At 34.5% G+C, this 12,256-nt stretch overlaps 2 protein-coding genes across 2 annotated transcripts; one reads left to right on the top strand and one right to left on the bottom strand.

The window, feature by feature from the left end:
* Positions 1 to 451: 451 nt before the first annotated feature.
* On the bottom strand, positions 452 to 5,488 carry LOC140768121 (V-type proton ATPase subunit e1-like). Its single transcript, XM_073108243.1, has 3 exons — positions 5,348 to 5,488; positions 4,233 to 4,280; positions 452 to 804 (listed from the first exon to the last, which is right to left on the bottom strand). The coding sequence occupies exons 1-3, from the start codon at positions 5,443 to 5,445 to the stop codon at positions 741 to 743; spliced, it is 210 nt and encodes a 69-aa protein (XP_072964344.1). The 5' UTR covers positions 5,446 to 5,488; the 3' UTR covers positions 452 to 740.
* Positions 5,489 to 9,879: 4,391 nt separating this feature from the next.
* LOC140772302 (uncharacterized) lies at positions 9,880 to 11,042 on the top strand. The gene has a single exon (XM_073114310.1). The coding sequence runs from the start codon at positions 10,009 to 10,011 to the stop codon at positions 10,612 to 10,614; it is 606 nt and encodes a 201-aa protein (XP_072970411.1). The 5' UTR covers positions 9,880 to 10,008; the 3' UTR covers positions 10,615 to 11,042.
* The last annotated feature ends 1,214 nt before the right edge of the window (positions 11,043 to 12,256 follow it).

Genomic DNA, 12,256 nt, shown 5'->3' with positions numbered 1-12,256 from the left:
ACTTATATATTATATTAAAATATTGACAAGCAAGTCACGTGATAATCGCGTGAATTGTACCCTGAGTTTTTTATTTCCCCAGTGAACAACTTAATTCTTCGTAGGAACAAGGATTACTTATTTGCCTAAAGACTTGTGACGCTTGTATTAATCTCATGAGTATTTTAAACAACAAAATACAATAAGATTACACATTTACGTATTAACTTTTATAAATCTTAGTGTTGTTTCCCTCCAAGCTCGCTGCTACGTAGAGAAAAACCCTTCTGCGTATTATCAGTATGCTAGATGGATGTTTCCCCTTTAAATAGTTAGGAGCTACAATCTCTCATAAGTAGTTAGCTGCATCTCTCTTATTGCTTCCATCCAGTAGTCATGTGATACCCAAAATGACCATTTTAGAATACATATCGTTGCCAAAAGTAATCGAAAAAAGGTGCAGCATTTCAAATGCATTGAAAAAAAATCTTTCATTTTAAACAATTACACATACAATTTATATGCAAAATTCAGGTAGGACCCTTATTCATTTTTTCTATCTTCTGATTGATGTCAATATCAACTTATCATCACAACAATATCGAGTTTGAATACGTTTTAGCACACTGTAGGAATTGCCATACATAAGACTTGATTTAAAAAGAAAAGAATTATGATTCCTCAAGCCGCACTGTGACCTAATATAAGGCAAAACAAGCTGAATGTCGTGTCATAACTGGACCTCTTATTCGAACAGCATCTCATTCTTCACTGAGGATTGGAACAATTAATGGCTTCAGCTGCGCAAGATACACAATTGCCCACCTGACAAGAAAGACAAGATATTCATAGAAACAGGAACAAAAATTTTGCTCTGACATAGCACAACTGTGCTAAATAACCAGCTAAATTAAAAGATACTTGATTAGAAAAGCAAAATGTGCTGATTTTGGCGAGTTTTCACACACATATAAACTCGAATACAAGGTAACATTTGTCAGATGACTTCTCTGTATCAAGACGCTATTATAGAAAGTATATAAAATCCCATATCGTTCTCGAGAAAATGATCTTATATTAATCAGTTGTTGATACAAGTACCCAAGTATGATCTTCCATTTGCTCAAGTGGAAGAGATATACTATCAAATGCAGAAAGTAAATGTTATCTGATCTGGAGATTTCACAATAACAGGAGGGAGGATATATGGCCTAATTTGAAGCTTTCAGATGTATCGTTGTTCTATTGACCCCAAATATGACTTTCGGCTCTCTATGTTGCTTTTTGTAGTACCTAGTCGATTGGTCCAACCTCAAAACCTTTATCACCCATGCCTTAGAAGGAAAAGCATAGGGATAATTATCCTTCCTCTTCCCCCATTTGACGATCATATCTCAGCATGTTCAAGTGGGTAAAGAGAGGACTTGAAAAGGAATCCACAGGGTTGTGGGAGGTTGAAAAGCAAACAAGTATTGTGATACAGAAGCCCATAATGATTGCACAAAGTTGCCAGCAGAAGAAGAAAAGAGGAATGAATAGATGAAAGGAATAACAGGAGACAGAAATGAGGCAGAGATCAACCACACTAGAGGGTGGTTGCCACTGACAAGGAAGCCAGCATACTTGAGAATAAAAGGGGCAAGAGCGAAGGTAGTTAGTAGATGTGAAAACAGGTCAAATATATTCTGGTCTGACCCAGATCCATATCCAGGGAGTACCTGATATGGGTAAGATGTGATCCAGGGAGTACCTGATATGGGTCAGACGTGCTATCTGACCAGGATCTGGATCCACATTTGGTTTTTAACTTTGAAAAATTCTAGAATACAGTCAGAAATTTGCATAACCCATTGGCTACCCGGCCCACCAATAACCCAACTATGGGAGGAATACATGAAGCCTTAGGTTTTAGTGTAATGTAGGAACATCCCACCCCCTACTATTATTTGATCAGATATTTGCTTGAATATGAGAAGAAGCTAGTAAATTATCATGTTATCTTTCATACCTATGGGATGTAGTAATAAAGGTGGCAATAAGGTTAGCCAGATTCAGGTTGGGTTAGATTAACTTCATTGATTCATTCCCAATATTAACAGGTTGAAACAATAAATACAAACACAACCACTCATTAAATAGGTTACATTAGCCACCCCAAAGACGTGATTTTCTTTTCCTAATATGGGAGTCAATGGAACCACTGAAAATGCCGAAACAGCATCAAAAGGGTTTAGATCTGATTTGGACTGAAAGACCAACATGACAGTCTCATCCTCTTCTCACACGTGTAGGTAAAAAAACAGTAGAATGTCCCCCTCCCCATCTGATAGGTTTCTCTCTCTCTTTTCCGTCTCCTGTTCTTCCGCTATTTTCTCTTAATATTCTGGATTTAAAATTCAGTGAGATGAGTTTCTTTATGATTAAACTTATCAGGTTGCATCTAATTCAATCATTTCTCTAAGGCTCATTCTTGTTTGAAATTTCACTACTCTTGACTTAGATTATATGGATGTGGTATATTTGTTTACCAACCTTAGATTGCACAAGCGGGTATGGTCCAGTGAATTAAATCTTCACCTAACATTTATTTTGCCCAGTTACTATAATTAGAAGCTACAGTGCTCATGCTAATTTAAATCAATTATATCTGTGGAGAAAAGCAATAATACCATCTATATACATATTAGATGAACAACCCAGATCTAGATATAAGGTCTTGCCTGGACAAGTGGACAGACGGATATATTTTATTATCCATGTAACTGCTTAAAAATCTGTTCCTTAAGATGTCCCATCAAAATGACAAGTACAATCAATACGGTACAAGCTGCACTTAAACTTTTACATAAACTGACAACTGCTGCAGCCTATCAGCAAAAATAAAAATGAACCACTAGCAAACCTCCTACCTTGTCTTACATTCTACTATTATAAACCTGTTATTCCTTTTTTCCTCAATTATTATGTCTCCATAAATTCTTGACATTTATGTACCTCTATTATATGAAAGCAATATGATACTATGACAAAAAATCAAAACAGAAAACCATTTGTTGTTAAAAAAAAAAAGATGAAGCAATTCAGAGAATAGAAATGGATAGCTAACACAGTTTCAGTCATCATCAAGAAGGATATGATGAAAGACTATGGTATGCAGTTTCTGGATAACAAATAATACAACCTTAATAGTTGGGTTGCTCTAAATCTTATATGCAAAGTACTGCATCACATGGATAAAAAAAATTCCTTCAATTCTTCTGCTTTTCCCTTTTCAAAATTAAATTTTTTAGGTGATCTTCAAGTAAAATACTTTGTTTTTGTTGATATTAACTATTAAAATAGAAACATCTTGGAAACAAGATTCTGAACAGATTTCGTGTGGAAACTAATAGCAATGAATGAGGCCTCTGTCAAGATTATAAATTATACGAACCCACCACAATAAATTATAAATTAAGGATCTATCTAAAAAGAAGGGAAGGGAGGCACTAAGGAAGGTGAAGGTATATCAGATAATCTCTAGACAAATGTATATAGAATTGTTATGTTTTTAGCAGATTGCCTTATCCTTCTTGTGAAAACCATAACTTGAATGGAAACTTACTAAAGGATAATTGTCTAATTTTATGGTGAAGATCTTCAAATGGATGAGAAAGATTTAGATCAACAACAACAAAAAGAGAAATAACCAATTATTTGCTTCAAATTTCAGAGAAAATGGAACTGCAAGAAACACAAATTTCAGAAGGACATCTGATATTTACAGGTAACAAGGATGTAACATATTAGTAAAAAGCCCCTTCATATGGTAAAATTAATATTATAGCACACGTAAAATTATCTTCTATCTACCAATTTCTACCAGACGCATGTAAGTGGCAATCGAAGACATCTCGGTCCATCAGAAGACCAGGTTTATGTGCTATTTTCTAAGAAGGTTGTTTACCTCCCAGTACATAGTGCATTGCATTTTGGAATGCATTTTGGCATATTACTGTGTTCCTAAACACCTGGCGCTGAAAACATGGACTTAGGAGTTGGTAGGAAAGGTATTGCTAGGGCCAATAAGACCTCCTAGTCTAGTACAACACCACATTACTGGTTGTCCCAATATATAGGTCTATAAGACAAAGGTAAAATGTACCTTTTACATATAGACTCCAATATCATCCTTGGCAATTTTATAAGAAGAATACGATGTAACATATGGCAAACAGATCTATATGCGAATGCAAGAAATATAAATAACTTACATCATCCAACAACAAACTGTTGCCGTCATGATCAATGTTAAGTGAAACCTGCATGACCAAGTAGCATTTAAATTAATATGAATGAATTAAAGAATCCCACTTCAAACAACAGATATAATGCGGAATTAAACTCAATCAAACTAAAGTTATACAAACATCCAAAAGTGATTCAAAGTGCAACTTTAATTAAACAACCAAATTAGAGATTTAGTCTACCATATGACAGTGGACTGGAATCTGGAAAGACAATTATGGAAATGGCAAGATAATGACGACAACCTAAAGAAGGATAAATGACCTTTAAGATGAACCCAAAAATACACTTTAGCCTACAAACAATGGAATGGAATATGACAGCAGCCTGTCCAAATAATTCTTGGCTTGAAATCTGAAATTCAGTCCAGCCAAGGCAATTGGTGGTAAGAAATCTGATATGAACCTTAAGTTAACCTAGATCATTTCAACAGTAAGAAATAATACAGATTTAAATCAGAGCTGATAGTCTAGATAAATTTGTTGTTTGTTTGTGCAAGCATACTTTTGTAATATAATGGTTAGATCTAATTATGCCAGACATTAAACTAAAGCAGAGGACTTGGTGTCCCACCAGAAACTTCTTATCTCTGCCTCTCATTCGAATGATGAGATTGTTGTTCCAACTCAAGTGTGTGAATGAGCACCTAGTGAATATGGGTGCATCTCTTTCTTCCACATTCATAAGACTAAACATTTGCATTTAATACGTAAAAGAAAAGGAGGAGAGCCTTCCAAATATAGTTGACAACAAACCTAATCATAAACCTAATCATGACAATTTCGGCAACACTGGTAAGCCAAATCCTTCCCGCATAGAGATCACATGACATTGTATCAAAAATCGCTTCTTTGGGGGGTTCAGTATATTCCCTCCTTAATCGAGTAAAATTCTTCATCGATGACAACCGTAAATCCTAATTCTCCATCCATAGATCGCATCTTCCGATATAAAGGGGGCGGATTCTTGGAGCTCTGATACATCTACAGTTGACCTATCTATCTAAGATCTCTCGTAAAAAGGCAAGAATAGATGGGACGAAGGGGACAATAAAAGAGTGGAGAGGGGGAAGAAGGCATACAGATTGGTTGAGGGGCCGCGATTGCAGCAAAGGCGGGCGGAGAGGGAGGCCACCATGCCGGCCACGAGGAAGATGAGGCTCGTCACCATGAATCCCATCTCTCTCTCTCTCTCTCTCTCTCTCCTTTCTCTATTATGTGATCGGTATATTAGAAGGAGAGGAGAGGATCGTCTGCAGACACGGAAGCACGAAATACTATACATCTTCTACTAGTTTTGATTGGATTCCAGACACTCCAGCTGTTTAACGTGAAACCTTTTGTTCACGTATTCGGACCTCCTTTTTTCTTCAATTTAATAAGTATAGCATTACCCATAATTTAAATTTTAAATTTCATTTTTAATATCGAATTTAAATTACTTACAAATTTCGAATTCTCTAATTAGGAGGTAGAATGCAGTCCTAATTAAATACATCTTGAAAATTTTAACATTTATTAGTACATTTCAAAGTTTTTATATGGAATTAAATACTAGAAAATAATGTTAAAACTCTAACTAATTTTCTCTCCTACACAAAAATAAAAAACTAAATATATAAATACTTAATAATATGATTTTATATACAAATAATATTAAATTAAAAGGTCAAAATATTCAAATAAGAAAAGGTTTTGAATTCAAATATATATATATATAGTATTTGGCTAAAGAGCAATGATTTGATACAAACTAATTAGTTATCAAAATAAATTTATATCCAATTGATAAATTAAAACGTATAAATGACAAATATTACTTGGCTAGCCGGTTTTCAAATAGCACCCTATAGTTTCTTTTTTTTTCTAATTAACACCCTATCTTTAAAGATTTTATAACTCACACCGGTCATTTTCCTTATAATTTTCATATAGCATTTTCCCACACAAGAGAGAGAAATAAATTTAAAAAACTAATTTACCGTTACAAAGTAAAAGAGTGACCTATACTTTAGTTCATACTAACCCATTCTTCTGATTAATTTTATAGAGTATTATACAATTCCAACTGTCCCATTAGAAGATACAAATTAGAGGTTAGGATTGAATCTTCTTCCCTGGTGAGCTTAAATAATCCTTTTATGTATTGTATTTTTATCCTTCTAAATCCTAATTGAGTTAATTAGGTTAAGTCAAATCGAATCTATTTAAGTAATTTTATTTATTACTTTTAAATTTTAATTAAAACGAATAATCCGCGTATGTATGCATAGTAGGTCGAGTTGGATCCGACCTATTATGTCTCTACCCTTATAAATATGAGTGGTTGCTTTGTTTATTAAAATTATGACGAGATAGTGGAATGAATATTAAGTTTAGTTAATTAATTTATTTTGCTTTTATCATTTTTTCGCAGCTGTTATATTACTTTCGCTTTCTTAGGAGTAGATCTTAACTATAGGAACCCTACCAAGCTTAACTCACTGCTTCCCTCACAAGCCACCCAATCCTGCAGCCAATCTCCACCATCCCACAACTATCCGCCACCCTTCGACGATCGCTGCAATGTCGATATTCTTGTTTTAACCTTCGTCCACTGTTTGTAGCCGTATTTTCTCCCCCTGATTTTGAAATCTCTTCATTTCAAAGCCATTATATCTATGACTTCTTAGGAAACCACTTATAAAATTTTCATAATTTTTCTACAAACAAATCGTTCTAGATCATATTCATAACAAATAACCATAAAATATTTATATAATACACTTTTATCTCTAATAATATCCACTATCTTCTCATATATTATATTCTTATTCCTGTCACGTGAGAATATCCTACTCATCAATTATATTTAAAAGTCACTATAAATGATCACTAGCACTACTCTACCGGAAAGTATATTTTTACAAGCCGTAGTATTGATTTTTCTAAAATTTAAAATATCCCTTTGAATTTCAAATTATTACACTATAAACCCTTTGTGATTATCTATGCATAATCTTAGTTTTTTTAATCTAACAACAACAATAAAGATAAATTCTCATCAAAATTAATTATCAAACATCCGATTATTTTGTACTAATATATTTTCTGGTTTGGATTTTGAAAATGTCTGCAATTTAGACATGAAAAGGATTTGGGATGAAATAATTTGTAACAATTATCATCAGATTACAAGTCACAATTTATGGTAGACAATGTGTCAATGCCAATACCACCAAAGGAGATAAGATATATCAAGAGAGATTAATTTTCAATTAATCATAAGTTTATATATTATAATCATAGGTAAAATAATAAAATGGGTTTAGCCATCCCTCATGGCCATCTCTCTTGAAAGGTAGACTGCAACGAGTTAAAAGTGCCACATAAAATGAATGAAAGCTTCTATTGTACGGTACATTTTTTAAGAAAAATTTACATATAACACTCTGTCTTTTAATGAAATTATGATTTACACCCTATATTTTTACTACTTATAAATCTGAGTCATATAATTTAGCGAAAATATATAGAAAACACCATACAATTAGATAAATTAATTAACTTAACTAAACATTTGGGTTAAATTAACTATAATAGAAAATTACAAAAATACCCTCAACTAAATCATACTAAGGGCATTTTACTTATTTTAGAAATAAGTGCATTTTAGTAATTTAGAAATAAAATATCTATAAGTTCTAAATCTAATATAAGATTTTTTTTATACATATTCATTAAATCATATGACTCAATTTATAAATAGTTAAAATATAGAGTGTAAACCATAATTACGTTAAAAAAAATAGGGTGTTATATGCAAATTTCCCTATATTTTAACTAAGTTATGTTAAGCTTAAATAAATTTAAGCTAGCTCGTGTTCAGCTTAAGTTAAACTGATTCAAAACTCTAAGTCAACTGGCGAGGATTAAACTAGTAAACTCATCGTCTTATAAAACTAAACATCTAAAACGACTAAATCTCAATCTAATGACTAGAAGATTACTTGCTAATTAGTAATTAATTTCCAACTGTGAAATTTGAGTAGGAAGGTCAAAATTATATAAACGCAATAAGCTGACGGGCCTAGTCAAAGAGCAACGGAGACAAAACTCCACAAGGCAATTTGACAATTACAACCCTCCCTAAACTATTTATTAGTTCGCGAATGAAAAGAACGGACGGCAACTTCGATGCCGTTTCTTGCCCTTCGCTTTCGCGTAACCAACCAACTGCTCCCACCAACGGAAACCGGCTCGAACCAACCTGGGCCGGACCAGCGAGCTTCCTTCCATCGACCGGCCCCACCACGCCGGCTTTGATTTGGGTTTATGCTGCTCAAGTCAGCATCATTACTTAATGGACAAAAGATTCTAATACAAAGATTTTTTATTTTTTATTTTTTATTTTTTATTTTTGTTTTTATCCGCTTGCATACCATTCAAAAAATCTCTTATTTTACCCCCTAATAGTTCTATTAGACGACTTAAATTCATTTCGGCCCCTATAATTTTATTTGTGTCAGTTTAAAATTCCTTGTTATGAACAGATATATATATTTTTTTATATTAATTTTTATCTGAAATCCGATCGGTATTATTTATATGCTGAAAAGCTTATCCAATCATCTATTATTTTTTTTGTATAGATACTGTCCGAAGTTAATTAATTTATTAAAATATAATTTCCGTGAGATAATAAGAGTGGAAATGAAGACAAAGAGTCTAATCAATTCAGACGATGATGGCCTAACCAATTAGTCAAATTATTTGTTTCCTTTAATGGTGAGACCCTATATAGAGTAGAAATTAAGCCCCAATGATTGGATATAGGCATTGGAATAAAATATAACTCTTTTATCCACAAAATAATTTGAGAAAATATATGTATATATATATATATATATAATGGATAATATAATTGTGATAAGCAATCATAAGAAATCGTTCTTATTACCATTCTCATACCACTATAATTATTTAGATATATATATTATTCTTATCAAAAGGATAAGATAGCTCTATATTCGAAAATAGAGGGTGTAAATTATAATGAAAAATTAATTAAAAATAGCCTAAATCTTTTTATAATTCCCACTTTATCAAATATTTATTTTGATTTAACCTAATGAGACCTGACCGAATAGAAAATATTTCATTAACTTTTAAAAATAAAAAAAATTAAAGTACCTGATGTACCTCTTATTTGACTTATTTTTACCTTAACCTTTAAATTTTTATTCCAGCATATTAAGGTTATTTTATATTATTTTTTTAGGCAGTAAAGGTAAAATACAAGTGTTAAAACATAATTAAAACAAAATGTATGGTCTTTTTGATAAATTTCCCTTATAATGAACTCGCACAAGTTCGCATTTCCCAATACCAACACAAACCAGGGTGCGAAATGAAAAAAGATGCATGCATCTTCCACGCAAAAAGAATGAATAGTGAAGGAAGTTTCACGCGCCAACTCTCCACAACTTTTCTCCATTATTTCCACGTAGAAAAATTCTTCTCCCCTCCCCTCCATCCACTTCCCTCTCTCTCTCTCTCTCTCTCTCTCTCTCTCTCTCTCTCTCTCTCTCTCTCTCTCTCTCTCTCTCTCTCTCTCTCTCTCTCTCTCTCTCTCTCTCTATTCACCTCATAAATACTCTCCTCTTCTCTTCCACTACCCCAATCTCGCTTGCCTGCCTTTAAAGTTTACATAAATCCCCCTCTCCCCCCTCGAAATTAATCTCCACCCCCCTACCCCCTCGCCATGTCGCCCAAGAAGCCTCACCACGACGACCTATCCCTCGAGGTCTCTGTCCTCTCCGCCGAGTCCCTCAAGAAGCCCTCCCCCCTCCTCCTCTGCAGCCGCCTCCGCCCTTACGTCACCCTCTCCTCCTCCGCCACGTCATCCGACGATGCCGCCCTCCGCACGCGCGTCGACGAGGTCGGCGCCGATAGCCCCAAGTGGGGCGACACCCTCGTCGTCCCCGTGGGCCCCTCCTTCCTCCGGACAGGCTCCGACGACTCCGTCTACGTCAGCGTCCTTTCCAGGCGGCGCTTCGCGGGGCCCGCCAGCCTCGGCTGGTGCCGCATCGCGTCCGCCGACGTCGTCGACGGCCTGCGCCCGCCGACCGTCCGCCGCCGCCTCAGCTACGCGCTCCGGTCGCCGCGCCACGGGGGGCGCGGCCACGGCGTCATCCGCATGGCGGTGCGCCTCCTGGGGAGACAAGCGGATAAGATCCAAGCTCCGGCGGCGTCGCCGCCTGAGCCGGGATGGTGCAGGATGGCTATTGGGATTCCGGTAGCCGCGGGGTTTCCCGCCGCAAGTAGCAGCTGGGTCCCGCGTGGCGGAACGGCAGGAGGACTTTTTTGATGGAGAAAGAAGAAAAATACGAGAAAAGAGAACTATGTAGAAATTTCGGCGCCGCTTTGGAGGACGGTGGTTCGCTCTGTCTGTTTTGTCGTTTTCCCAAACAACGAAGAACACGAGGCTGGAAGAGGACAGAGGCTCAGAGTGTGAGTCTTTGTACACATGGCAACTTTATATAAGCGAGTAGACTGAACTGATCACCGCGGGGTGGAATGGATCGGATAAAACCCCAATTGTTGTTTTCTTTTTTCCTTGTCCGCCACAATATCCAAATTTGTATATATGCTTAAATAATTTATGTGGATATAAATATAGCGGTGTACATGAGCCAAGCTTAATCGACCCTGGCTCTAATCAAGCTTGGATTGAAATTAATTTCGAGCCTGTCTTTGTGATCAAGCTTAAATTGAAATAGTTTCAATCCGAGCTAATTTTGAGCTTAAACGAATTTAAACGCAAGCCTTATCAATTTTCAAACTATTTTTGAGCCTGAGCAAACTTGAATTAATTTAGGCTTGAATCAAGCTTGAAATAAAATCTAATTCAACTATAAAAATATAAATATTACTAAAATATAAATTACAAATAATAAAGATAAGTAGGTTAGAAAACTATAAGCAATCAAAATATAAATTACAAGAAATAAAGATAATTGTGTCATAAAACTACAAGCAACCAAAATATAAATTATAAACAATAAAAATAATTATATCAAAAAATAATAATAATAACTGAAATTCTGAATAGATGAAAAAATTTTGATTTGATGTTCATACTAATTTAATATTATATATATATATATATATTCGAGCCTTGAGCTCGGGATCAAACTTGGCTCGTTTAAGCTTAATCCCGACCTTATCACAATTTCTATCTTTAACGAGCCATATTTATCCCGAGCTTAAACGAGCCAAGCTATCTTTAATAACCATCATATAAATAAATGAGTGTTTAATTTTGAAACGTATTTAAAAGAATTATAATTCATAAATAAGTTTTATTTTTTTCCTTCACGAACCAAACGGCACAGAGAATATAAAAAAGAAAGCTAAAAGTTTCCCAATATCCAATTAAAAATAGATTGATTTTCCACAACGTAAGTGGTGACCAGCAAAATAGCGATAATTACATATAGACCCCTTAACCTTACATAAACCCTCACATTTACTTTTACTGTTATTAGTTCTTTTGATTTTTAGTTAAAAGATAGTATATGATTACTATGCAATTAATTTTAGACACTCTATAAACTATTTCAACTTATAATTTAGAGAAAAAATAATTATGTATAACATAGTCATTTAACGTTTTCTATTAACATACTCAACATATTAGATAGATAGGTGTTTAGGTGTAAGTAACCCGTAAATTCTCATATACACTTTTAGCTACATAAGAAAATCGTTCGTGTTCTTATTGTGTCCCTAGAGAGCAGTCTATATTATGAACCAAATGTCCCAAGCAAATGACATAAATCATTCCTAGTGTTCTTCATATAAAAAATACTTGTACTAAAATTTTATTAATTCAAACATATTCGACCATAATCCAAGAGAGTTCTTTTACCTATTATTGAGAATCCCTTCTTTGAATAGATGTTCTATATCGCAATGGACATTGTAATATAAATGTAGCATGCATGTGC

This window comes from Typha angustifolia, chromosome 2, assembly GCF_048772165.1.
Source record: "Typha angustifolia cultivar Huaian chromosome 2, ASM4877216v1, whole genome shotgun sequence".
Classification (NCBI taxonomy): Eukaryota; Viridiplantae; Streptophyta; class Magnoliopsida; order Poales; family Typhaceae; genus Typha; species Typha angustifolia.
Note: the sequence above shows the minus strand (reverse complement) of the source record. Positions and strands in the feature narration are given on the sequence as shown.

Bases quoted from the DNA above. Each gene is read 5' to 3' on its own strand.
- LOC140772302 (XM_073114310.1), top strand. From the start codon at position 10,009: ATGTCGCCCAAGAAGCCTCACCACGACGACCTATCCCTCGAGGTCTCT.
- LOC140768121 (XM_073108243.1), bottom strand. From the start codon at position 5,445: ATGGGATTCATGGTGACGAGCCTCATCTTCCTCGTGGCCGGCATGGTG. The intron at 4,281-5,347 runs GTATGCCTTCTT...TTGGTCATGCAG, and splicing joins CGCGGCCCCTCAACCAATCT to GTTTCACTTAACATTGATCA. The intron at 805-4,232 runs GTAAGTTATTTA...CTTTCTTGTCAG, and splicing joins ACAGTTTGTTGTTGGATGAT to GTGGGCAATTGTGTATCTTG.